At 39.4% G+C, this 27,864-nt stretch overlaps 1 protein-coding gene across 1 annotated transcript in view; it reads left to right on the forward strand.

Moving 5' to 3' along the window:
* The window catches only part of EML6 (EMAP like 6), a 288,561-nt gene that overhangs the window by 169,205 nt on the left and 91,492 nt on the right, over positions 1 to 27,864 (forward strand). The window contains exons 11-14 of the mRNA XM_052648401.1: positions 17,278 to 17,445; positions 18,390 to 18,496; positions 25,034 to 25,152; positions 27,065 to 27,251. Of these exons, the coding sequence (XP_052504361.1) occupies positions 17,278 to 17,445; positions 18,390 to 18,496; positions 25,034 to 25,152; positions 27,065 to 27,251 (581 nt within the window). The remainder of the gene's footprint in view (positions 1 to 17,277; positions 17,446 to 18,389; positions 18,497 to 25,033; positions 25,153 to 27,064; positions 27,252 to 27,864) is intronic.

A 27,864-nucleotide genomic window follows, 5' to 3' on the forward strand; every position in this document is an offset into this window, starting at 1 on the left:
TTTAGATTAAGCATGGAAAGAGACTGCAAATGTAATCAGAAAGGTTTTTTTGCAGCTAACTGGCAGTTTCGAAGCAGTGAATTTTGGTACAAAATTGAACCTAAAGTGCATAGGAGAAACAACCATCACTTCCACTTGACAAGATGACCATCAGTTTAAAATGCTTGAGGAACAAGATGGCGGAGGAGTAGGTGGACGTGGAGTACATCTCTCCCCATGGATACATCAGGAACACACCTTCAGACACAGAACTGCATGCAGAACACCAGCTGAGAGTGGACAGGAGCACCTGATCAGCAGAAAAGAATATATAGACCCATGCAAAACTCGGTAGGATGAAGGAACTAGGGGAAAAAATGGGAGCGTTAGTAGGACTGGACCTGCCCTCGGTGGATGGGGGACCTGAAGCAGGGGTCTGATCCCCACATCGGGGCAGTTGTCTGAGTCAGAGGAGTAACATTTAAGGCTGAGAGGGAAACAGCCTAAATGGAATGAGAATCAGACAGTCCTTGCCGCAGCCATACATACCCTACATGGCACAGTGGCTGGAAGCTGGAGTTTAGGGATTGGGGAGCAATCCCAGGGCAAGGGCTGCTGTTGACTGTGGAGAGACAGATCTAGGGAATGTGAGGAAGGAGATTGTGGTGGGAAGTGCCTGTGGAGGAAAGTCGGCAGCCATGGAAGCAGGCTGATGCAGTTGAGTCATGAGTGGGGCAGGTAGCCATCACCATAGCCTCTCTCCCCCCATCACCATAGCCTCTCCCCAGCCAGAACCCCTGTGACCCAGGCAGCTGCACTCCCTCCACACCTGGCCCTCACAGGGGCAAACCCAAGTCCTTCAGGGCAGCCCCAGGAGCAAACCCCAATGGATGACCCATATCCAGAAGTGGAAATAAAACCACAATTGTAACCCTGGGAGAGTGTGACTAAGGAGGAAGACCCAAAAGCCTCCCACCAGCTATACAAGCTGCAGATTAAATCCACACGATCAACTAGGCAGACTCTGTGTCTGTGGAATATATAAAAGGTCATTGAGAACCCCTGCAAAAGAAAATGCACTAGTTCTGACAGCTGTAGACATTGGAGACAAGATCACAAAATAGGAGCAGATTAGAATCTGAACTGCCCCCACAGCAGGTCCAGAGATCAACACAGTGTTGGAGGGCTTCCTAGGCAGGTGAAGTAGACTGTGACTCCCAGCAAGGGAAAGGACTCTGACAGTGGTGACTCAGGGAAAACATTTATTATTCTTATGTTTTGACTTGTTCTGTAGATTCTTTTGGATTTTTTTTCTCTTTTCCGCTTCTGTTATAGTTGATTTTATTGGCGCTATGAAATCTAACTAAGCTTTTAAGTTGTTTTTTTTTCCCTCAGTCACATTTTTTATTGTTGTTATAAACCTCTAACTCTATATTGGGCTTTTGTAGTTCTGGGGAGTTGTTTTCTTCTCTATTTTTAATTTTAGTTTTTTAAACCTATTATTATTTTTTCTGCATTTATTCCTTAGTTTGCTTTTCCTACTGTTCTTTTCCCCTTGCAGTTAATCTTTAATATACATATAAATCTTCTTTATCTACATCTATTTAGTTTGCATATCTATTTTTTCTTTCTTTCTTTTCTTCCTTTCCTTTAGTCTAAACACATTTGAAAGTTTTATTTTCATTGCTTTATACCCCAGTTGGCACCTTGCTTTAGTCTTGTTTTCCACTTTGTGCTTTAGTTAGTTTTGCTCAGTTCAGTTCAGTCACTCAGTTGTGTCTGACTCTTTGCAACCCTGCGAGCCACAGCACGCAAGGCCTCCCTGTCCAGCACAAACTCCCAGAGTTTATCCAAACTCATGTCCATTGAGTTGGTGATGCCATCCAACCATCTCACCCTCTGTCATCCCCTTCTCCTCCTGCCCTCAATCTTTCCCAGCATCAGGGTCTTTTCAAATGAGTCAGCTCTTCCCATCAAGTGGCCAAAGTATTGGAGTTTCAGCTTCAACATCAGTCCTTCCAATGGACACCCAGGACTGATCTCCTTCAGAATGGACTGGTTGGATCTCCCTTCAGTCCAAGGGACTCTCAAGAGTCTTCTCCAACACCACAGTTCAAAGCATCAATTCTTTGGCTCTCAGGTTTCTTCACAGTCCAACTCTCACATCCATACATGACTACTGGAAAAACCACAGCCTTGACTAGACAGACTTTTGTGGACAAAGTAATGTCTCTGCTTTTGAATATGCTATCTAGGTTGGTCATAACTTTCCTTCTAAGGAGCAAGCAAGTCTTTTAATTTCATGGCTGCAGTCACCATCTGCAGTGATTTTGGAGCCCCCAAAAATCCATTCAGCCACTGTTTCCCCATCTGTTTGCCATGAAGTAATGGGACCGGATGCCATGATCTTCGTTTTCTGAATGTTGAGCTTTAAGCCAACTTTTTCACTCTCCTCTTTCACCTTCAGCAAGAGGCTCTTCAGTTCTTTACTTTATGCCATAAGGGTGGTGTCATCTGCATATCTGAGGTTATGGATATTTCTCCTGGCAATCTTGATTCCAGCTTGTGCTTCTTCCAGCCCAGCGTTTCTCATGATGTATTCTGCATAGAAGTTAAATAAGCAGGATGACAATAGACAGCCTTGACGTACTCCTTTTCCTATTTGGAACCAGTCTGTTGTTCCATGTCCAATTCTAACTGTTGCTTCCTGGCCTGCATACAGGTTTCTCAAGAGGCAGGTCAGGTGGTCTGGTATTCCCTTCTCTTTCAGAATTTTCCACAGTTTATTGTGATGCACACAGTCAAAGGTTTTGGCATAGTCAATAAAGCAGAAATAGATGTTTTTCTGGAACTCTCTTGCTTTTTTGATGATCCAACAGATGTTGGCAATTTGATCTCTGGTTCCTCTGCCTTTTCTAAAACCAGCTTGAACATCTGGAAGTTCTCGGTTCACGTATTGCTGAAGTCTGGCTTGGAGAATTTTAAGCCTCACTTTACTAGCATGTGAGATGAGTGCAATTGTGCGGTAGTTTGAGCATTCTTTGGCATTGCCCTCCTTTGGGATTGGAATGAAAATTTACCTTTTCCACTCCTGTGGCCACTCCTGAGTTTTCCAAATTTGCAGACATATTGAGTGCAGCACTTTCACAGCATCATCTTTCAGGATTTGAAATAGCTCAGCTGGAATTCCATCACCTCCACTAGCTTTGTTTGTAATGATGTTCCTAAAGCCCACTTGACTTCACATTCCAGGATGTCTGGCTCTAGGTGAATGATCACACCATTGTGATTATCTGGGTCGTGAAGATCTTTTTTGTACAGTTCTTCTGTGTATTCTAGCCACCTCTTCTTAATATCATCTGCTTCTGTTAGGTCCATACCATTTCTGTCCTTTATTGAGCCATCTTTGTATGAAATGTTCCCTAGGTATTTCTAATTTTCTTCAAGAGATCTCTAGTCTTTCCCATTCTATTATTTTCCTCTATTTCTTTGCATTGATCACTGAGGAAGGCTTTCTTATCTCTCCTTGCTATTCTTTGGAACTCTGCATCCAAATGGGTGTATCTTTTTTTTTTCTCTTTTGCTTTTCATTTCTCTTCTTTTCACAGCTATTTGTAAGGCCTCCTTAGACAGCCATTTTGCTTTTTTGCATTTCTTTTTCTTGGAGATAGTCTTGATCCCTATCTCCTGTACAATGTCATGAACCTCTTCCATAGTTCATCAGGCACTCTGTCTATCAGATCTAGTCCCTTAAATCTATTTCTCACTTCCACTGTATAATCATAAGGGATTTGATTTAGGTCATACCTGAATGGTCTAGTGGTTTTCTGCACTTTCTTCAATTTCAATCTGAATTTGGCAATAAGGAATTCATGATCTGAGCCACAGTCAGCTCCTGGTCTTGTTTTTGTTGACTGTATAGAGCTTCTCCATCTTTGGCTGCAAAGAATATAATCAATCTGATTTCACTGTTGGCCATCTGGTGGCCAACCTACACATATCCATGTGTAGGGTATTCTCTTGTGTTGTTGGAAGAGTGTTTGCTATGATCAGTGCGTTCTCTTAGCAAAACTGTATTAGCCTTTGCCCTGCTTCATTCTGTACTCCAAGGCCAAATTTGCTTGTTACTCCAGATGTTTCATGACGTCCTACTTTTGTGTTCCAGTCCCCTATAATGAAAAGGACGTCTTTTTGGGGTGTTAGTTCTAAAAGGTCTTGTAGGTCTCCATAGAACCGTTCAACTTCAGCTTCTTCAGCATTACTGGTCGGGGCATAGACTTGGATTACCATGATATTGAATGGTTTGCCTTGGAAATGAGAGATTATTCTGTTGTTTTTGAGACTGCATCCAAGTACTGCATTTCAGACTCTTCTGTTGACTATGATGGCTACTCCATTTTTTCAAGGGATTCCTGCCCACAGTGGTAGATATAATGGTCATCTGAGTTAAATTCACCCATTCCAGTCCATTTTAGTTTACTGATTCCTAGAATGTCAACATTTACTTTTGCCATCTCCTGTTTGACCACTTCCAATTTGCCTTGATTCATGGACCTAACAGTCCAGATTCCTATGTAATGTTGCTCTTTACAGCATCGGACCTTGCTTGTATCACCAGTCACATCCACAAGTGGGTGTTGTTCTCCATCCCTTCATTCTTTCTGGAGTTATTTCTCCATTGATCTCCACTATCATATTGGGCACCTACCAGCCTGGGGAGTTCATCTTTCTTTGTCCTGTCTTTTTGCCTTTTCATACTGTTCATGGGGTTCTCAAGGCAAGAATACTGAAGTGGTTCGCCATTCCCTTCTCCAGTGGACCACATTCTGTGAGACCTCTCCACCGTGACCCATCCATCTTAGGTGGCCCCACATGGCATGGCTTAGTTTCACTGAGTTAGACAAGGCTGTGGACCATGTGATCAGATTGGCTAGTTTTCTGTGATTGTAGTTTCAGTCTGTCTGCCCTCTGATGCCCTCTCTCACTGCCTACCATCTTACTTGGGTTTCTCTTACCTTGAACATGGGGTATCTCTTCACGGTTGCTCCAGCAAAGCGCAGTCATTGCTCCTGACCTTTGATGTGGGGCATCTCCTCTCAGCCAGTGCTCCTGACCTTGGGCGTGGGGCACCTCCTCTCAGCCACTCCTGCACTGCGCAGCCGCCACTCCTGCCTAGTTTTGATCTGGTAGGTATAATTTGCCAGGGCAATATATTGTACTTTATTTTTGTTGGACTGTTTTGATTTTGCTTATGGGTGTATATGTATATGTGTATATTCAGTCACACTTTTTATTGTTGTTATAGACCTCTGCCTCTATGTTCAGCCTTTGCAGTTCTGTGGCGTTTTCTTTTTTTTTTTTTTCCTTGTCTATTTATTCTTTTTTTTTCTTTCCTCTATTTTATAATTTTAATTTTTAATTTTCTTAAACCTAGTATATTTTTTCTACGTTTATTCCTTTGTTTGCCTTTCCTACTGTCCTTTTCCCCCTGCAGTTAATCTTCAATGTATGTAAATCTTCTTCATCTACCTCTATTTAACTTTGCATATCTTTTCTTTCTCTCCTTTCCTCTGAACATATATGTTAGTTTTCTTTTCATTACTTTATTCCCCACTTGGCACCTTGCTTTAGTTTTATTTTCTGGTTTGTGCTTTAGTAAGTTTTGTTAAGTGGTAAATATAATTTTTGATTTCCTTTGTTTGCTAGGTCAATCTATTTACTTTATTTTTGTTAGACTGTTTTGACTTTACTCATGGGCATATATATATACGTGTATATCTATTATTTTAATTATTATTTGCCTGATTTTTCTGGGGTTCATCTTTGGTTTCTTGTTCTTGGATTTTTGTTTTAATCTCACTTAATGCCATAACAAACCATTTGTGAAATCTTGGTTCCTGACCAGAGGTCAAGCCCTGAGCCTTTGGTGTGGGAGCAGTGACTCCAAGACTGTAGACTACCAGAGAACTAAGTCTAGGGGGTATCAAATAGTGAGAACTCACACAAAGGAAACCACTGTAATGCAAGACCCAGCATCACCCAATCACCAGTAACATCCTGTGCAGGACCCCTCATCTAAAGAAACAAAACAAAATATAAACCCAATCATCAGCAGACAGGATTACCACCTCACTCAGCCTTGCCCATCAGAGGAAAAACAAACAAACAAAAACTTAGCACAAATCTCACCCTATAAGAATCTTAGACAAACCACTGGACCAACCTTAGAGGGAAGAAACCAAAAGGAAGAAAGAATTCAGCCTTGAAGCCTGGGAAAAGGAGACCTCAAACCCAATAAGTTAAAAAAATAATAATGAAAAGGCAGAGAAATACTACACAAATGAAGGAACAAACTAGAAACAGAGAAGTCCAAATAAATGAAAAGGAAATAGGCAACCTACCTGAAATCTTAGAATTCAGAATAATAATAGCAAAGATGATCAAAAACCTTGAAAGCAAAATGGAGAAAATGCAAGAATCAATTAGCAAAGACCTAGAAGAATTAAAGAATAAACATGCAGAGACAACACAATTACTGAAATTAAAAATATTCTAGAAGGAATCAATAGCAGAATATCTGAAGCAGAAGAAGGAATCAGTGAGCTGGAAGATAAAATGGTGGAAACAACTTGTGAAAAGCAGAATAAAGTAAAAAGAATGAAAAGAACTGAGGACAGTTTCAGAGACCTCTAGGACAATATCAAACACACCAACATTCGAATTATAGGGGTCCCAGAAGAAGAAGAGAAGAAATGGTATGAGAAAATTTTTGAAGAGATTATAGTTGAAAAGTTCCCCAACATGGAAAACGGAAATAGTCAATCAAGTCCAAGAGGCACAAAGGGTCCCATACAGGATAAACCCAAGAAGAAATACACCAAGACACATACTAATCAAACTAACAAAGTCTAAACACAAATAAAGAATATTAAAAGCAGCAAGGGAGAAGCAACAAGTAACTTGCAAGAGAAACCCCATACGCTTAACAGCTGATCTTTCAGCAGAAATTCTGCAGGCCAGAAGGGAATGGAAGGATATATTTAAAGTACTGAAAGGGAAAAAATCTACAGCCAATCTATTACTATACCTGGCAAGGATCTCATTCAAAATTGATGGAGAAATCAAAAGCTTTTCAGATAAGCAAAGTTAAGAGAATTCGGTACCACCAAATCAGCTTTACAACAAATATTAAATGGACTTATAGAGTCAAGAAATACAAGAGAAGAAAAAAGATCTATAAAATCAACCCCAAACAATTAAGAAAATGGCAATAGGGACATATATATCAATAATTACTTTAAATGTAAATGGATTAAATCCTCCAGCCAAAAGACACAGACTGGCTGAATGGATAAAAAAACAAGATCCATATATATGCTGTGTACAAAAAACCCACTTCAGACCTCAAGACACATATAGACTGAAAGTGAGAGGATGGAAAAATATATTCCATGCAAATGGGAAGCAAAATAAAGCTGGAGTAGCAATCCTCATATCAGACAAAATAGACCTTAAAATAAAGAAGATTATAAGAGATAAGGATGGACACTACATAATGATCAAGGGATCAATCCAAGAGGAAGACATAACAATTGTAAATATCTGTGCACCCAACATAGGAGCACCTCAATACATAAGACAAACACTAACAGACATAAAAGGAGAAATTGACAGGAACACAATAGTAGTAGGAGACTTTAACACCCCACTCACACCAATGGACAGATCATCAAAACAGAAAATTAATAAGGAAACACAAGTCTTAAATGATACATTAGGTGAGATGGATCTCATTGGTATCTTCAGGACATTCCATCCAAATGCAGAAGAATACACCTTCTTATCAAGTGCACATGGAACATTCTCCAGGATAGACCATATCTTGGGTCACAAATCAAACCTCTGTAAATTTAAGAAAATTGAAATCATATCAAGCATCTTCTCCAACCACAATGCTATGAGACTAGATATCAATTACAAGAAAAAAACTGTAAGAAACAAAAACACATGGAGATTAAACATGTTTCTAAATAACCAACAGGTTCCTGAAGAAATCAAAAGGGAAATAAAAAAATTTCTAGAAACAAATGACAATGAAAACACAGCAACTCACAACCTATGGGATGCAGCAAAAGCAGCCCTAAGAAAGAAGTTTATAGCAATACAGTCCTACCTCAAGAAACAAGAAAAACACCAAATGAGACAACCTAACTTTACATCTAAAATAACTGGAAAAAGAAAAACAAACAAACAAACAAAAACAACCCAGAATTAGTGGAAGAAAACAAATCATAAAGATCTGAGCAGAAATAAATGAAAAATAAGTGAAAGAAACAATAGTAAATATTAAAACTTAAAGCTAGTTCTTTGAGAAGATAAACAAAACTGACAAACATTTAGCCAGGCTCATCAAGAAAAAAAGAAGAATCAAACCAACAAAATTAGAAATGAAAAAGGAGAGGTTAAAACAGACAATGCAGAAATACAAAGGATTATAAGAGACTATTATGAACAACTATATGTCAATAGAGTGGATAACCTGGAAGAAATGGACAGATTCTTAGAAGAGCTCAATCATCCAAGACTGAACCAGGAAGAAATAGAAATTATGAACAACCCAATTACAAGCACTGAAACTGAAGCTGGGATAAAAAATCTCCCAAAAAGCAAAAGCCGAGGATCAGATGGCTTCACAGGAGGATTCTATCAAACATTTAGAGAAGAGCTAATGCCTATCCTTCTGCTACTGCTACTGCTAAGTTGCTTCAGTCGTGTCCGACTCTGTGCGACCCCATAGACGGCAGCCCACCAGGCTCCCCCGTCCCTGGGATTCTCCAGGCAAGAACACTAGAGTGGGTTGCCATTTCCTTCTCCAATGCATGAAAGTGAAAAGTGAAAGTGAAGTCGCTCAGTTGTGTCTGATGCTCAGCGACCCCATGGACTGCAGCCTTCCAGGCTCCTCCATCCATGGGATCTTCCAGGCAAGAGTACTGGAGTGGGGTGCCATTGCCTTCTCCACTATCCTTCTAAAACTCAAAAAAATTGCAGAGGAAGGATCACTTCCAAACTCATTCTATAAGGCCACCATCACCCTGATACCAAAATCAGACAGACAACACACAAAAAACAAACCTACAGGCCAATATCACTGATGAACATGATGCAAAAATTCTCAACAAAATTTTAGCAAACAGAATTCAGCAACACATCAAAAAGCTCATACACCATGATCAAGTTGGGTTTATCCCAGGAATGTAAGGATTCTTCAATACACACAAATCAGTCAATGTGATACACCATATTAACTAATTGAAAGATAAAAACCATATGATCATCTCAATAGATGCAGAAAAAGCCTTTGACAAAATTCAGCACCCATTTATGATTAAAACTCTTCAAAAAATGGGCGTAGAAGGAACCTACTTACACAGTAAGGGCCATATACAAAAGTTCTCAATGGTGAAAAACTGAAAACATCTCCCCTAAGATCGGGAACAAGGCAAGAGTGTCCAATTTCCCCACTGTTATTCAACATAGTTCTGGAAGTCCTAGCAATCAGAGAAGAAAAAGAAATAAAGGGAGTCCAAATCAGAAAAGAAGAAGTAAAGCTCTCACTGTTTGCAGATGAAATGATACTGTACATAGAAAACCCTAAAGATAGTATCAGAACATTACTAGAGCTAATCAGTGAATTTAGAAAAGTTGCAGGATACAAAATCAATACACAGAAATCACTTGCATTTCTATATACTAACAATGAAAAATCAGAAAGAGAAATTAAGGAATCAATCCCATTCACCACTGCAACAAAAAGAATTAAATATCTAGGAATAAACTTACCTAAGGAGACAAAAGAACTGTACAGAGAAAATTATAAGACACTAACAAAAGAAATCAAAGATGACATAAACAGATGGAGAGATATTCCATGTTCCTGGGTAGGAAGAATCAATACTGTGAAAATGACTATACTACAAAATGCAATCTACAGATTCAGTGCAATCCCTATCAAATTACCAATGGCATTTTTCACAGAACTAGAACAAAAATTTCACAATTCATATGGAAACACAAAAGACCCTGACAAAAGACCCTGAATAGCCAAAGCAGTCTTGAGAAGGAAGAATGGAGCTGGAGGAATCAACCTTCCTGGCTTCAGATTATACTACAAAGCTACAGTCATCAAGACAGTATGGCACTGGAACAAAAACAGAAGTACAGACCAGTGGAACAAGATAGAAAGCCCAGAAATAAACCCATGCACCTATGGGTACCTTATTTTTGACAAAGGAGGCAAGAATATACAATGGGGCAAAGACAGCCTCTTCAATAAATGGTGCTGGGAAAACTGGACAGCTGCATGTAAAAGAATGAAATTAGAACACTTCCTAACACCATACACAAAGATAAAATGGATTAAAGACCTAAATATAAGACCAGAAACTATAAAACTCTTAGAGGAAAACATAGGCAGAACACTCGATGACATAATTCAAAGCAAGATCCTCTGTGACCCACCTCCTAGAGTAAGGAAAATAAAAACAAAAGTAAACAAGTGGGACCTGATTAAACTTAAAAGCTTTTGCACAGCAAATGAAACTATAAGCAAGGTGAAAAGACAACCCTTGAAATGGGAGAAAATAATAGGAAATGAAACAACCGACAAAGGATTAATTTCCAAAATATACAAGCAGCTCATACAACTCAATACCAGAAAAACAAATAACCCAATCAAAAAGTGGAAAAAGACCTAAACAGGCAGTTCTCCAAAGAAGGCATAAAGATGGCTAACAAACACATGACAAGATGCTCAATATCACTCATTATTAGAGAAATGCAAATCAAAACCACAATGAGATATCACCCCACACTGGTCAGAATGGCCATCATCAAAATGTCTATAAACAATAAATGCTAGAGAGGGTGTGGAGAAAAGGGAATGTTCTTGCACTGTTGGTGGGAATGTAAATTGATACAGCCACTATGGAAGACAGTATGGAGATTCCTTAAAAAACTAGGAAGAAAACCACCATATGACCCAGCAATCCCACTCCTAAGCATATACCCTGAGCACACCAGGGTTGAAAAAGACACATGTATCCCATTGTTCATTGCAGCATTATTTACAATAGCTAGAACATGGAAGCAACCTAGATGTCCATTGACAGATGAATGGATAAAGAAGTTTTGGTACATATGCCCAATGGAATATTACTCAGCCATAAAAGAACACATTCAAGTCAGTTCTGATGAGGTGGATGAACCTAGAACCTATTACACAGAGTGAAGTGAGTCAGAAAGAGAAATCGTATTCTAACACACATACATGGAATCTAGAAAAATGGTTCTGAAGAGTTTATTCACAGGGCAGCAATGGAGAAACAGACGTGGAGAATAGACTTATGGACATGGGGAAAGGGGAGGAGAGGGTGAGATGTGTGGAAAGAGTAACATGGAAACTTACATTACCATATATAAAATAGATAGCCAACGAGAATGTGCTGTATGGCTCAGGAAACTCAAACAGGGGCTCTGTATCAACCTAGAGGGGTGAGAGTGGAGGTGGGATGGGAGGGAGGTTCAAAAGTGAGGGGACCTATGGCTGATTCATGTTGAGGTTTGACAGAAAACAACAAAATTCTGTAAATCAATTATCCTTCAATTAAAAAAAATTTTTAAAAGAAAGAAATGAAGAGAGTAGAATTTAGGTCTGTTTGATACAAAAAATTTTTAAAAATTAAATGCTCAAGGCACAGCATTACCTCAACATGCCTAATTCAAACTGTTCTCTCTCACCCTAATGGGTCTTTTGAGAAATAGGGCATGTCTTGTTAGATTGAGTAATGTACTTGCAGAAGTTAAGTAACCAGAAGGTATCTGGAAAATCAGCATTCAGAAGAAACATCCTGAGGGTCAGAAACAATACTATTGGTCTCAAGTATCAGGACTTGACAATCAGTGAGAGTTGGTGTTTTTTATGTATCACTGAGCCTTGTAGGATGGATTGGATTTAGCAAATAGCAATGGAAATGTAGGCGAGGGGTGAGGTGGGAGGTATGGTAAGTAGTGCTATTTGTCAAAATGAGATCCTCTTATATATAAAACAACCCTGAGGATGAAGGGGGCCAGAAGACATCTGAATGAACAAGGAGAGGTTGACAGCCAGAGTGACAGTACGTGAGAGTAATAAAACCCACCCACATGTTCTCATGGCAAATTGACTTGTTCTACTTTTCCTGATACAGAGTTTATACATCTTGTAATTTTGCCTCAAGTCATTTAGGCCTCTCATGGACTTTTTGTGCCAGAACTTCCAACCAAGTAGTTTATAACAGTGTTGCTGATGAGAATGGTAATAGTTGGTACAACTTGTCTTCCTTTAACCAAGGTACCAGTGACAAGTATTCCCCTAGCTTTTGAACCTGTGAACAGGCAAATAAGAGTGGGGGCTGATGACTATGAGAGAGTATGGAGACTGAGCAAACATTACAGTTTTCCATTGTGATTAAATAAAACTCACAAGTTAATTGACACATTTACAATTATATGTGCCTAGTATTCTCTTGCATAATAATTAGACATAAATGTTCTATGGCTAATGAAAATGACTACAATTTGTATTATTGTTGGCTTTGCTGATAACTTAGTTGGTAAAGAATCCACCTGCAATGCAGGAGACCCCGGTTTGGTTCCTGGATCTTTGCTGGAGAAGGGGCAGGCTACCCACTCCAGTATTCTTGGGTTTCCCTGGTGGCTCAGCTGGTAAAGAATCCGCTTGCAATGCAGGAGACCTGGGTTCAATCCCTGGGTTGGGAAGATCTCCTGGAGAAAGGAAAGCTACTCACTCCAGTATTCTGGCCCAAATTCCATGGACTGTATTGTCCGTGGGGTTGCAAATAGTGGGACACGACTGAGCGACTTTCACTTTCACACTTTCTCTGTATTATTGTTATATAGCAGAACCACTTTGTTTTCCTCATTTTGACAGTTATTAAATCTTAATATAATTAAGGTCATTACTGATGATTTTCCCTGATGTCATTTAGACCAGCAGTCCCCAACCTTTTTGGCACCAGGGGCTGGTTTTGTGGAAGACCATTTTTCCAAGTACTGTGGTAGGGGGGAGGTCGTTTCAGTTTTGCCCGCCACTTACCTCCTGCTGTGCAGCCTGGTTCCTAACAGGCCATGAACTGGTACGAGCCCAGTGGCCTGGGGGTTGGGGACCCTTGATATAGACAACATCCTGTTTGACTGTCAACCGCCAGACACTGACATGAGATAAAATCCAAAGCCTTGCTTATTGACATTTGTCATGTCTTAACACCCTTGGCATCTACCCCTGCAAGGGCAGGCTCAAGGCTGAGGATCTCCATGTTTCATTTGTGTGCTACCCTTCTGTTAATCCTTCAGACACACAACACAGATACACATGCACCACAGAGTCCTAGAACAACTACCTCCTATGCCAGGCCTCTTGGATACTGTAAGACTTGAGTTGCAGAAACTATAGACCTTGGAAGGAAAAGTGCTGACCTTCAGTAGAGCTTAGATAAGCTTGATGCAAGAACAGAAAGATCAGCGTGACTAGAGCTTGACCAACGATGGGAGAGTTGTGCAGTGTGAGGCTGGAAGGGCAGTGGGGCCAGGCATGAAGGGCCTTAAAGCAACCGTTAGAAATGTGGGTCTTATTCTAAGTGCAATGGAAAACTATTGAGATTTTAAATGGAAGAGTGACACAACCAATCTATGTTTTTAAAATACCACTTTGTGGAGAAGGCAATGGCACCCCACTCCAGTACTCTTGCCTGGAAAATCCCATGGACGGAGGAGCCTGGTGGGCTGCAGTCCATGGGGTCGCTAGGAGTTGGACACAACTGAGTGACTTCATTTTCACTTTTCACTTGCCTGCATTGGAGAAGGAAATGGCAACCCACTCCAGTGTTCTTGCCTGGAGAATCCCAGGGATGGGGGAGACTGGTGAGCTGACATCTATGGGGTCACACAGAGTCAGACACGACTGAAGTGACTTAGCAGCAGTAGCAGTTGATATAGTGTGGAGTGGAATAGTGAAGAGGAGGCTTCAAGTAGAGATTATCACAAGAGCCTGAGTGATAGAGGATGTAACTTGGACAAAGATGTCAGGAACGGATGTGAAGAGAGGTGGTTGAGCCTAGAAAACAATGTACAGTTAGACCTGAAGATCACACTCGTGGATTGGGTGTGGGACTAGAAGGAAAGAGAGGGATTGATGATGACTCCTAAATTTTAGTTTTGATCAATGGGCTGAATGCTAGTGCCATCTACAGAGACGGGAAAATGAGAGAGTAAAAGGGTGTATGTGTGTGTGTGTGTACGTGTGTTATGGTGGTAACAGAGTAGGAAGGGAAGGGTAAGCTCCTGGTTTGTCCATGATAAGTTTGAAGCAACTATTAGACATCCAAGTGGGCACTGCACACAGGCTGTCAACACTCTGGGGAGAGTTCAGTCAGGGCTGGAGCTGAATGTTTGGCAGTAGTCAAGGGATTATCAACAATATTTAAAGCCAAGGAGAAAATCAGTAGAGAGATGAGAGCTGAGGGCTGAGCCTTCCTTAGGGTTCGGGAGGTTTTGTAAAGCTACTCAGTGTCTTAAGGAAAACCTTGGAACAGATGGATGTGACCTTCATGTATTCAATAAATATTTAAGTGCTATTCTAGAGGCTGGAGATAGGTTCAGCAGAAATCCCTGGAGCTCTTGTCCTACTGAGGAGACATAGTCAATAAAGAAAACAATAAAAACACATCTGTTGGTGAGAAGTGCTATGATGAAAAATAAGGCACACAGTGGGAGTAGTGCTCACATGGGGCAGTAGGGTATTGCTGTTTAAAGCAGGAGTGGTCAAAGCAGGGATCACTGATACAGGTTCATATGACTAGGAACCTGAAAGGGGTGAGGCAGCCAGCCATTCAGAGATGCAGGGAAAGAGCATTCCAGACAGAACGCAAGTGCAAAAGACAGAGGCAGAAGAGGGCCTGGCATGCAAAGACGCTAGTGAGACTAGAGCAGAGTAAGCGAGGGAGAAAGAGGACAGGAAGGAAGATCAGAGAAATAAGGCCTAAATATTGGTGACACTGGTGCCTTCCATGGTGGCTCAGTGGTAAAGAACCTGGCTGCCAGTACAGTAGACATGGGTTCGATACTTGGGTCAGGAAGGTACCCTGGAGTAGGAAGTGGCAACCCACTGCAGTATTTTTGCCTGGGAGATTCCACGGACAGAGGAGCCCCTCAGGCTACAGTCCATGGGGTCACAAAAGAGTCAGACACAATTTAGCAACTAAACAACAAATCTGTGTTTGAAAGTTGAAAGACACTAATGTTTGAAAGTTCTAGTTCCTGCCTACTAAGGGTGTATGAACTAGCTATGGCTGTATAACAAATTCTCCCCCTCCTAAATTTAGCAGCTTGAATCAATAATCATTTATTATCTCATAGTTTTGGGGAGTCAGGGATTCAGGAGCAGCTTAGCTGGATGATTCTAGTTCCAGGTCTCTCATGAGGCCACAGGCATCTGAAGACTAGACCGAGGCCAAAGATCCTCTTCCCAGATGTTCCCTCACCTGGCTCCTGGCAGAAGGCGTCAGCTCCTTGCCATGTGACCCTCTCCCTGAGCTGCTTGGGTGTCCTCATCGCATGGCGTCTAGAGATCCAGGAAAGAGCAAGGGTGCATCCGCAGCGTCTTTTATAACCTCCTCTTGGATGTCACACACCTTTACTTTTGACAGTCTATTTGTTTTGATTTGTGTCAAATAATTTGTGGACATATTTTTCCAGCTTTATTCAGATAACATTGACAAATAACATTGTATATGTTTAAAGTGTACAACACTGTGATTTCATTTATGTAAATGCTGTGAAATGATCACTACTTTAAGGTTAGTTAACATATCCATGACCTCAGTTATTTTGTGTGTGTGTGTGTGTGTGTGTGTGTGTGTGTGTGTACACCATGCTGTATATTAGTTCCCCAGAAATTATTCATCTTATACTGAAAGTATATCTTTGGCCAACATCTCACCATCTCCCCAACCCCCAATCTCCTCATAACCACAAATCTACCATGTTTTTCTATGAGTTTGATGTTTTTAGAATTGTGGGCATTTTTAAAACAACTCCAAAGAGATGGATTAAATCCTGTCTAAGGAGGGTGTAAAGGTCAGGGCAGCAAGGGATAGCCCAGTAAGGTCTACTGAGATGTGGAAAGAAAGTGTTTACTTTATAATTATTGAATTATCATCAACCAGCATCTCCAGATGATCAGAGTTGGAATCTGTTTGACTTTATTAACAGTCTAATCTCTTTAAACTTATTTAGGAAACTCCTTGTAATGGGCAAGGTTGCTTTTGAGACTCAAGTCTTTCCTTTCCCCTTCTGTGGCAGCATCCCCCTTGTCTTTTTCAGAGTCCCTGATATAATAAAACCTCACCTGGTCAGAACATGCTTTCAGGAAAATAACATGTAGCAGCCATTTTTGCCTTCCTATACATTTAAATCATTATCTCCCCTGTGTGTATTTAAATTTTAAGCATGTGATAGTTAAACAGGTGGCTTTTCCCCCATTAAAGAGATGCCGCTTAGAGGGACTGTGATAGCTAGAAGTGTTTCTGAAGAAGGGACAGGGTGCTTGTGGGCCCTGGAAATACCCCACAGTGTTTGGGGTTCTAGGCCCCCACGTGAAAAGATGGACCTTGCTTACGTGCATGAGTGCCTTTATACTGCTGTGTATGGACCATACACTGGAGACTTTGCTTCAGTAATTCAGGGCCAAATATAAGTTCACAAAGCCTTTCTATTGCATTTACTACCCAGGGATGGTGTTCACGGAGTAAAAGTAATCAATTTAAGAGAAAAAAGTTTCGTTCTCCCAACTCTACATCATACGACCCCAAACAATAACTTAACATTTCCCCCTTCAGAATTATTTTCTGTTTCCCAGTTGTAAAGGATTGCCTGTTGTATCTCATACTTAAATAAGAATGTGTAAGATATTTATTCTTTAGCTTTTATTTGCAGAATCAGTGAAGCAGTAGGTGTTATTTGGAACAGGTTCAAATGTGTCTTTAGAAATAGAGCTCAGATTTTAAGACCTAGTTTTAGCTTAATCCATACTGGAATGATTGACATATCTTTTGAAACATTCACTTATTTATTATATATAAGACTGAAGATTATATTTTCTAGTGTATTTAAATAGAAATGTAATTTTTTAACCAACAAGTTCCTTTTTTCTCCATAACTAATCTTCTCAATAATATCTTTCAGGAGCCAAATTTAGAAAGTATGTGGGCCATTCTGCACATGTTACAAACGTCCGCTGGTCTCATGACTTTCAGTGGGTATTAAGCACAGGAGGGGCTGACCACTCAGTTTTCCAGTGGAGATTTATTCCAGAAGGTGTCAGCAATGGCCTCTTGGAAACTGCACCCCAGGGTAAACCCAGTAATAATTTTTCAACATGTTTTTTTTCAATAAAAATTTCATGTAATGGCCTGACATCTCTTCTGAAGATAGGGTTTAAAGCATTTTGAAAAATTCATTCCTACCATAAATTTAAAAATTAAAAAAAAAAAACAGAAAAACATTTTGAGATATGGGTCAATCGAATATGGGTCAATTGGATAATTTCCTTCAAAGAATTTTGCTTATACTAAATGAAAGCTGAAGGTCTAAAGTTTACATGAAGAATTAACTTTTGAAAATACTACACATACATTTCAGCCTCCTTAGGACAATTCTGATGGATGGTGGGGCTGCTGGGTCAGGTGACAAAGTAACATTTGGAATAGGAGTTGCCTTCCTAATAGGGATCAAAGAATGATCCACAGTCAGGGTCAGCTGTGTTCCAGGTCAATGGATATATTGGTCCTTTAATTTATTGTACTTTCAGTAGTAATGACCATGTACTATGTGAGGGAATGGTTTTTATTGGGAGGGATTCTGCGGCAGTTTTGACCATGATAGTTACCAGCACCTAGTGGTCATGTTAACAGGCTAAAGAGGATTTTTACTGAATAAGTGGTTGAATTTCCTTCTGACCCAGCTTCCTCTGTGGTAAAACCTTCCCGTCTCCCCTTTTCTCTCTTTCAAAGCAAGATTTAAAACCCAAAGATCCATTATCTAATACAAGTGTGGAAATGGTGGGGGGAGTTACGCTAGTCTGTTAATACTCCTAAAAAGAGAGTGAGAGGTATGCCAAACTTAACCAAAAGATGAAAGAAAAAAGATGTTTTAAGAATCTACAGCAAATGAAAATTATGGTGTATGGTGTATTTTTATTGAACTCAGTAGGATAGAAGAAAGAAAATATTTTTAAACTTTTTAGCCATTTAAAGTCTCAGAATTTCTGCTTGTTTCTTGTTGGGGTATTTCTGCAGACGGTGGCACTGATTCCTACAGTGAAGAATCTGATTCGGATTTATCTGACGTGCCAGAGTTGGACTCTGATATTGAGCAAGAAACTCAAATCAATTATGATCGCCAGGTCAGTAAACAGGAAGCCTTATGACAAATACCTTATAACCCCAAATCTCAATATTATTCAAATCAGACACTGCACTAAAATTGGTTAGTCCTTTGGCAAAAGAAAATAAAAGATTTAGTAAAATTGCCTACTTCTTATCTTTAAATACAGATTTGAAATAAGGCTTTTACTGATCATGTCAGCAAAAAAATTTTTAAGGAGAAGGTAGTAGCAAATTTTAAACCAGAACCCATGACAATTTGGGTTTTCTGCTTTCCTAGCAGCTAAAAATTTTAAATATCTATTACAGAAAAATGTGCAAGTAAGTTACATGATTTTTCATTTTTCTAAGCAGATCACTAAAGCATGTTTTTCTTTATAGAACAGGAGACGCTGGAGGCATGGTAGTTTGCAAATGAGTGATTGTCCTGGTGTCTGTCTTAGCTTATGGAGACCATTATCCATTTAATTAAAGTAAAAGCCCAAATACAATGCGTATTATCTATCCAGTCAGAAATCGTCTTTGGTAAAAAAAGTTGGGCAATTACAACTAATTGAGTACTATTTTTTTTAATAGATATTTAATTTTAGCACTAAACTGTGTATAAAAATGCACAATCCTTCACTGGAATCTGGACACGTATCACCTTCTTAATGGTAATAACTCTAGAGGTTCTATTTTCTTGTCATTTAACAGAGGTATGTGAAGCAGATTCCATAAATGAACATAGAGTGAATAAGATTTCAAATTTCAGACATAGCAACTGTCAGTGTTGCCCACGGAAACTTACCATAGGCCTATGGCAGCTGCCATGTATCAGGTATCTCTGTGGGGCCACGTCCTTGTGCTTTCCGTCCTTGTGCTTTCCGTACACCAAATCCACCCCCACAGTAACTCTGCAAGGTTAAGTCCTTTGCCCGCATCCGTATTGCCTGTAGTGTTAGAATAAGAAAGTGGATCTGGTCTTCTCTGTAGACGCACATTCTATGTGCTACTTAGCTTTGCCTCTACATAAGCTCTGAATGTGTGACTTTTCAGATGATGCCTTTTTTTCCATCCCGTCATTGTCACTCACTGCTTTCAATGTTTGAAAAATTAGATTAGCACAAAAGTAGTCCAACTGATGTCTTGGGTCAACTTCAAGACTAAATCAGTTTGACTGTGTATTGATACAATATATTACGCTATAGATAAAGATTTGAAAGGAAGTGATTAATATGAAAATATTACACAATATTATACCCTAATATCAAGGTGAAATGGAATGAACAATGAAAGGGGAAAGCAAAATAAACATACAATTTAAAGGAAAAAGAAAGAGAAAAGCAATTTTTTTAGTTGAGATGTCTTTATTTAATAAAATGGTACTTGTAAAAGAATGGAAAGGAATGACTTGATTGAAATTCATGCCTAAGATTTATATTCTCCCTGACATCTTACTTTTTAAAGTTTTCACCTGTGTTATTTGATTCATGTTGTCTGAATTTGATTCCTGAGTTATTCCTGAGCTGGAAGTCTGTTCTACAGATGGGACTTTGAGGCCCACAGAAGTTATGAGACTTGTTCAAATAGGCAGTAGCAATGCTGAGACTAGAATTCAGTTCTCTAAAGTAGTTGATAGGCTGATGAAAGCATCTGAATTCAGATGAATAATTATCATTAGACTTTAAAAGCTTACTTCACTGCATCTGTAATAGACAAGGCAGAAGTAAGATGTCTCTTGACTTCCTTTTTTTCAGGATAATTTTTGGTCAAACCCTAAATAAGAGCTTTATTATAATATTTTCATGATTTTTTTGTAATGTAGTTTGATTGAATTAAATTTCATTTAAATGTATTAAATTTTTATCTCTTGATAGCAGGGCACAAGTACATTGTAGACAAAAGATGGATTTTATCCACATTTAAATTATAGGGAATGTTATCCCAGTCAACAGCATATTTTAGGTCCTAGATTAGGCCAAGAGTTTTGCTCTATATCCAAATCTGATCTGGAAGGTTCATGGGGTCATGAAAGAAGGATAATTCCCAAGAGTGATCACCGTGATTCGCAAGGCCACGTTTTACATGTCAGAATAATCAAAAGATTTCCTGCCTAGAAGAAATTATAACAAAATCTTTAAATTATATTTTATTGATAATTTTATTTAATAATTTCCTTTCATATTTATCTGAAGTAACTATATTATCTGGATATAAATTGATTAAGAAACATAATAGCAGAATTTTTCAAAAGAATTTTTTTAAATCCCAGTGATTTAAAAGATACTCAAGTTAGCTTTGTTCATTCAGTTCAGTTCAGTTCAGTCTCTGAGTCGTGTCCGACTCTTTGCGACCCCATGAACTGCAGCATGCCAGGTCTTCCTGTCCATCACCAACTCCCAGAGTTTACCCAAACTCATGTCCATTGAGTCAGTGATGCCATGCAACCATCGCATCCTCTGTTGTCCCCTTATCCTCCTGCCCTCAATCTTTCCCAGCATCAGAGTCTTTTCAATTGAGTCAGCTCTTTGCATCAGGTGGCCAAAGTATTGGAGTTTCAGCTTCAACATCAGTCCTTCCAATGAACACCCAGGACTGATCTCCTTTAGGATGGTCTGGTTGGATCTCCTTGCAGTCCAAGGGACTCTCAAGAGTCTTCTCCAACACCGCAGTTCAAAAGCATCAATTCTTCTGTACTCAGTTTTCTTTATAGTCCAACTCTCACATCCATACATGACTACTGGAAAAACCATAGCCTTGACTAGATGGACCTTTGTTGGCAAAGTAATGTCTCTGCTTTTTAATGTGCTATCTAGGTTGGTTATAACTTTCCTTCCAAGGAGTAAGCAAGTCTTTTAATTTCATGGCTTTAATCACCATCTGCAGTGATTTTGGAGCCCCAAAAAATAAAGTCTGACACTGTTTCAACTGTTTCCCCATCTATTTGCCATGAAGTGATGGGACCAGATGCCATGATCTTAGTTTTCTGAATGTTGAGCTTTAAGCCCACTTTTTCACTCTCCTCTTTCACTTTCATCAAGAGACTCTTTAGTTCTTCTTCACTTTCTGCCATAAGGGTGGTGTCATCGGCATACCTGAGGTTACTGATACTTCTCCCAGCAATCTTGATTCCAGCTTGTGATTTTTCCAGCCCAGTGTTTCTCATGATGTACTCTGCATAGAAGTTAAATAAGCAGGGTGACAATATACACCCTTGAGGTACTCCTTTTCCTATTTGGAATCAGTCTGTTGTTCCATGTTCAGTTCTAACTAGAAGTAAAATTCAGTCTTATGTTCTCAATTTCATTTGTCTTTTCAAAGAACCTACCGTTAGTTTTATTAATCTTTTTTCTAGTTTTCCTATTCTCTATTTCCTTTATTTCTGTGCTAATCTCTTTTATTTCCTTTCTTTTAACATTGGACTTATTGTCCAAACTAAGTCCAAGCTTTTTTCTAGCTCCTTGATGTATAATACTAAGTTCTTTATCTGAAATGTATCTCTTTTCTTAATGGATATGTTTATTAGCTACAAATGTTCCCCTTAGATATGCTTTTGCTTTATCCTATAAGTTCTGGTATGTTGTGTTTCCATTTTAATTTCTGTCAGATTTTTTAAAATTTCCTTTTTAATTTCTTCTTTGATCCATTAGTTGTTCAGAAGTGTGTTAATTCCTACTTATTTGTGACTTTCTCAACTTTCTTCCTGTTACTTATTTCTCAGTTCAGTTCAGTAGTTTAGTTGTGCCTGACTCTTGCGACCCCATGGACTCCAGCAAACCAGACTTCCCTGTCCATCACCAACTCCCAGAGCTTACTCAAACTCATGTCCGTTGTGTCAGTGATACCATCCAACCATCTCGTCCTCTGTCGTCCCCATCTCCTCCTGCCTTCAATCTTTCCCAGCATCAGGGTCTTTTCCGATAAGTCAGTTCTTCACATCAGGTGGCCAAAGTATTGGAGCTCCAACTTCAGCATAAGTCCTTCCAGTGAATATTCAGGATTGATTTCCTTTAGGATTGACTGGTTTGATTTCCTTGCAACCCAAAGGACACTCAGGAGTCTTCTCCAACACCACAGTTCAAAAGCATTAATTCTGTGCTCAGCTTTCTTTATGGTTCAACTCTCACATCCATACATGGGCTACTGCAAAAACCATAGCTTTGACTAGATGGACTTCTGTCAACAGAGTAATGTCTCTGCTTGTTTAATATGCTGTCTAGGAGAAGGCAATGGCACCCCACTCCAGTACTTTTGCCTGGAAAATCCCATGGACAGAGGAGCCTGGTAGGCTGTAGTCCATGGGGTCGCTAGAGTCAGACACGACTGAGTGACTTCACTTTCACTTTTCACTTTCATGCATTGGAGAAGGAAACGGCAACCCACTCCAGTGTTCTTGCCTGGAGAATTCCATGGACAGGGGAGCCTGGTGGGCTGCCATCTATGGGGTCGCACAGAGTCGGATATGACTGAAGCAACTTAGCAGTAGCAGCAGCAGGTTGGTCATAGCTTTTCTTCCAAGGAGCAAGCATCTTTTAATTTCATGGCTGCAGTCACCATCTACAGTGATTTTGAAGCCCCCAAAATAAAGTCGTCACTGTTTCCATTGTTTCCCCATCTATTTGCCATGAAGTGATGGGACCAGATGCCGTGATCTTTGTTTTCTGAATGTTGAGTCTTAAGCCAGCTTTTTCACTCTCCTCTTTCACTTTCATCAAGAGGTTCTTTAGTTCCTCTTCACTTTCTGCCATAAGGGTGGTATCATCTGCCTATCTGAGATTATTGATATTTCTCCTGGCAATCTTGATTCCAGCTTGTGCCTCAACCAGCCCAGCATTTCGCATAATGTACTCTACATATAAGTTTAATAAGCAGGGTGACAATATACAGCCTTCACATACTCCTTTCCCAATTTAGAACCAGTCTGTTGTTCCATGTCCAGTTCTAACTGTTGCTTCTTGACCCACATACAGATTTCTCAAGAGGCAGGTAAGGTGGTCTGGTATTCCCATCTCTTGAAGAATTTTCTGCAATTTGTTATGATCCACACGGTCAAAGGCTTTAGCATAGTCAATAAAGCAGAAGTATGTGTTTTTCTGGAACTCTCTTGCTTTTTCCATGATCCAGCGGATGTTGGCAATTTGATCTCTGGTTCCTCTGCCTTTTCTAAATCCAGCTTGAGCATCTGGAAATTCTCAGTTCATGTACTGTTAAAGCCTAACTTGGAGAATTTTGAGCATTACTTTGCTAGTGTGTGAGATAAGTGCAACTGTGAAATAGTTTGAACCTTCTTTGGCACTGCCTTTCTTTGGGATTGGAATGAAAACAGACCTTATCCAGTTCAGTGCTGAGTTTTCCAAATTTGCTGGTATATTGAGTGCAGCACTTTCACAGCATCATCTTTTAGGATTTGATATAGCTCAGCTGGAATTCCATCACCTCCACTAGCTGTGTTTGTAGTGATGTTTCCTAAGGCTTACTTGACTTCACACTCCAGGATATCTAGCTCCAGGTGAGTGATCACACCATCATGGTTATCTGACTCATTAAGATCTTTTTTGTATAGTTCTTCTTTGTATTCTTGCCACCTCTTCTTAATATCTTCTGCTTCTTTTAGGTCCATACTTATTTCTGGTTTCATACAATAGTGGTCAGAAAAAGATACTTGATATAATTTCAGTCTTTTTAAATTTATTGAGCCTTGTTTTATGGTCTAACATTATCTGTCCTAGAAAATGTTCCTTGTGCACTTGAGAGGAATGTGTATTTTGCTGCTGATAAATGAGATGTTGCATATTTGTTTGTTGGAATATTTGGTCTGTTGTTGTTGTTGTTGTTTAGTTAACAAGTCATGTCCAACTCTTTGCAACGCCACAGACTGCAGTGCTCCAGGCCTCCCTGTCCCCCACCATCTGCCAGAGTTTGCCTAAGTTCATGTACATTGCATCAGTGATGCCATTTAACCATCTCATCTTCTGTCATCCTCTTCTCCTTCTGCCTTCAGTCTTTCTCAGCATCAGGGTCTTTTCCAGTGAGTTGGCTATTCACATCAGGTGGCCAAAGTTTTTGTGCTTCAGCTTCAGCATCAGTACTTCCAAAGAATATTCAAGGTTGATTTCCTTTAAGATTGACTCGTTTGATCTCCTTGCTGTCCAAGGGACTCTCAAGAGTCTTCTCCAGCACCAGAGTTTGAAAGCATCTCTTCTTTTGGCCTGTGGTATTGTTCAAATCTGTTTCATTATTGATTCTCTGGTGGTTCAGACCGGTTGTTGAGAGTGGGATTTTACAGTTCCCAACTATTATTGTATTGATATTTATTTCTTCTTTCAGTTGTTAATATATGCTTTGCAGATTAGATGCTGTCATTTGCATAAATATTTACCATTGTTAAATCTTCTCGATAAGTTGGCCCCTTTACCATTATATAATGCCCTTCTTTTGCTCTTGTGACCACTTTTAATTTCTAATGTCTTCAAAAACTTGATTTCCTGCAATTAAAGATTTCCTGAGAATGCCAAGATATTTATGTATTCGAAACCTGAAGAGTGTCTCACTAAGTGCTTCTGTTACCCACGAAGGTTTACAAAGAAGATCTACCTCAGCTAAAGCAACAAAGTAAAGAGAAAAACCATGCAGTGCCCTTCCTCAAACGAGAAAAGGCTCCCGAGGACAGCCTGAAACTCCAGTTCATACACGGGTAGGTGACGTGGCACCGTCCTTATCAGCTTGTTATCCTTTGCAGGGCTGCCCCACTTCAGGCTGCTCTCCTCTCCACCTTGCACTTACTTATGCTTAGTGTTTTAACCATGACTCTCTGTCCAGTTTTCTCGGTGTTCCGTGTCCATCTCAGTGTGCGTGTCTAGAGTTTTCATGCTTCATGTCCGTTCGTGATACATGTGTTACTGTCATTCCTTGTTATTTCATTTCATTCTCTCCGTCTCTGCTTCCTTCATCCCATAACTCCTCTATTCAGCTGGCTTTCCCAGGACAACCTTTCTTTGAAACACTTTTGTTCATATATGTCCTAAATAATTTTGAATTTTAAAAATCATGTGCAACTTTCCACATTTTAAGTTGACATCGAAGATTTTTCAACCTAAGCTTAAATGCTTGTAAAAAGAGTTGATATCTAGTGTTTTATAAATACTCAAATTATTTATGGCTCACATTATAAATGGCTCCAATGGAACCTAAATGTTATAGACATTTGATTTCCATCATTATCAGTTTAAAAAATACATGAACCCGTATTTCTGTTCTACTTCTCCCACAGAATTTTACCCTAATGTATTATTTTTATGCTGGTAAGTCTTTTATTGATCACCCTGTCTTAACTTCAACAAGGAAAAAACATATCTATCAGTTCAAATTAAATTTAATTCCCTGTGACCATAACTCTCTAACTCTGTGCTCTCCAATACAGTATCTGCTTGTAGCCAATGAACACGTGAAATGTGACTGCTCTGAATTAAGATGTGCTGTATATAGAAAATGGACACCAGATTTTGAAGACTTAATGTAAAAAAAGTATACACATCATTAAAATGTTTTATATTGATTATAGGTGGACATGATAAAATTTTAGACATATTGGGTTAAATATTAAATTTCATCTGTTCCTTTTCACTTTCTAATGTGACAATTATACCTTTTAAAATTACCTATGTGATTTACATAATATTTCTATTGGACAGTGCTGCTCTTAGCATTAATACATTTTTTTCTGGATTTAATTATCATTATAACTATTAAATTAATAATAAAAAGCTGGCCAAATCAACATAAAGATAGTATAAATTCTGATAAACAGTTATTAAACATAAAAAATTCTATTGGAAAGAATATTTATTGATAGAATTTTTTCAATGAGTTCAGATATATGTGCATATATATTTCTTATTGCTAAATGGTAATACAGTTTAGCATTTTATCTATTCCGATTTTGCACTTTTAATGTAAGCACTAAGAAAACTTACTCATATCTACTTATTTAAGTAGATGAGAATAGAGGCAGTTTTATCACAGCAATGGTAATCAATTCTTTAAATTCCTCTTGAGTTACAGGCCAAAACTATAGATTGCGATTTTGATATATCACACAAAATTGTAATTTAATGATCCATCAGCTGACAATTCAGTTAAATCACTCTTCAATTTTGTTAAAAGCAAAAAATTGTTTTGGTGTCCCTGGAAGGTTCGACATTCGAAGGTAGCACACCATAGTAAGATTCCAGATGAGTGAGAGGATTGACTTCCTAAGTTGGGAGGAAGGCAGTTAGGAAACGGGAAGTGGGAAAGGAAAACCTGCCCCTCATCACAGGTGTGTTCTCAGACTGGTCAGTTTTAAGAGAAAGCACATATAGTAGCTGAGGATCTGGAAGTACATTCTGTTAAAATTAGCAGTGTCCATTTGCCCCTTTGAAAGTCATCACTTGCCCTCAGAGATCTCATTCCCTCATTGAAGATCGCTGTCACAGGCAACTGTGGAGACACCTGGGTTCTACTTGTGCGTGTCCTTGTTAGCAGGTTAACTTTATCTTCTCACAACTTCTGCTCTGTACACTCACTGCTTATTGCACTACTGTGCGTTTCTTGGACCTGTGCTTCAGTTACAGAGGCTACGACTGTAGAAACAATCTGTTCTACACACAAGCTGGAGAAGTGGTCTATCACATTGCTGCCGTTGCTGTCGTGTACAACAGGCAGCAGCACGCGCAGAGGCTGTACCTGGGGCACGACGATGACATTCTCAGCCTGACCATTCATCCAGTGAAGGACTACGTGGCCACTGGGCAGGTATGTATCTCCCCTGTAAGACGTGGATTTAGCTGGAGAGAGAGGATTTAATTTTGCACTCAGAAACTCAAGAAACACTTGTTAGAAATAAACCTGAGGTAGGAAGTTGAAGGTGCAGTGAATGCTGGATCGTTTCATAATGGTGGGGAAAATCAACCAATACATGCTGGGGTTCGATCCCTGGGTTGGGAAGGTACCCTGGAGAAGGACATGGCAACCCACGCCAGTCCTCTTGCCTAGAGAATCCCGTGGACAGAGGAGCCTGGCAGGCTATTGTCCATAGGGTTGCAAAGAGTCAGACATGACTGAAGCGACTTAGCACAGCACAGGAAGTTGAAGGTGCAGTGAATACAGGATCATTTCACGATGGTGGGAAAATCAACCAATACATCCCAAAACTTTTGGGAAGCCTTTGAGAGATTCTTATTCTGACATGATGGAATCTGTGAACAGGATTAGGTGAAACTAAAATAATGTAAGTTCATAATGTCTTACTATATTTACCTCCTTACTCAGAGCTCAGTATATCCTAGGTACTGAAAACTGTTTACTGAACAAGCCATATTTTAATACCAATGTAACATCTAGTGTATAGTTATTGTTATAGAACTTA

The sequence above is a fragment of the Budorcas taxicolor genome, chromosome 11, assembly GCF_023091745.1.
Source record: "Budorcas taxicolor isolate Tak-1 chromosome 11, Takin1.1, whole genome shotgun sequence".
NCBI classification, from domain to species: domain Eukaryota; kingdom Metazoa; phylum Chordata; class Mammalia; order Artiodactyla; family Bovidae; genus Budorcas; species Budorcas taxicolor.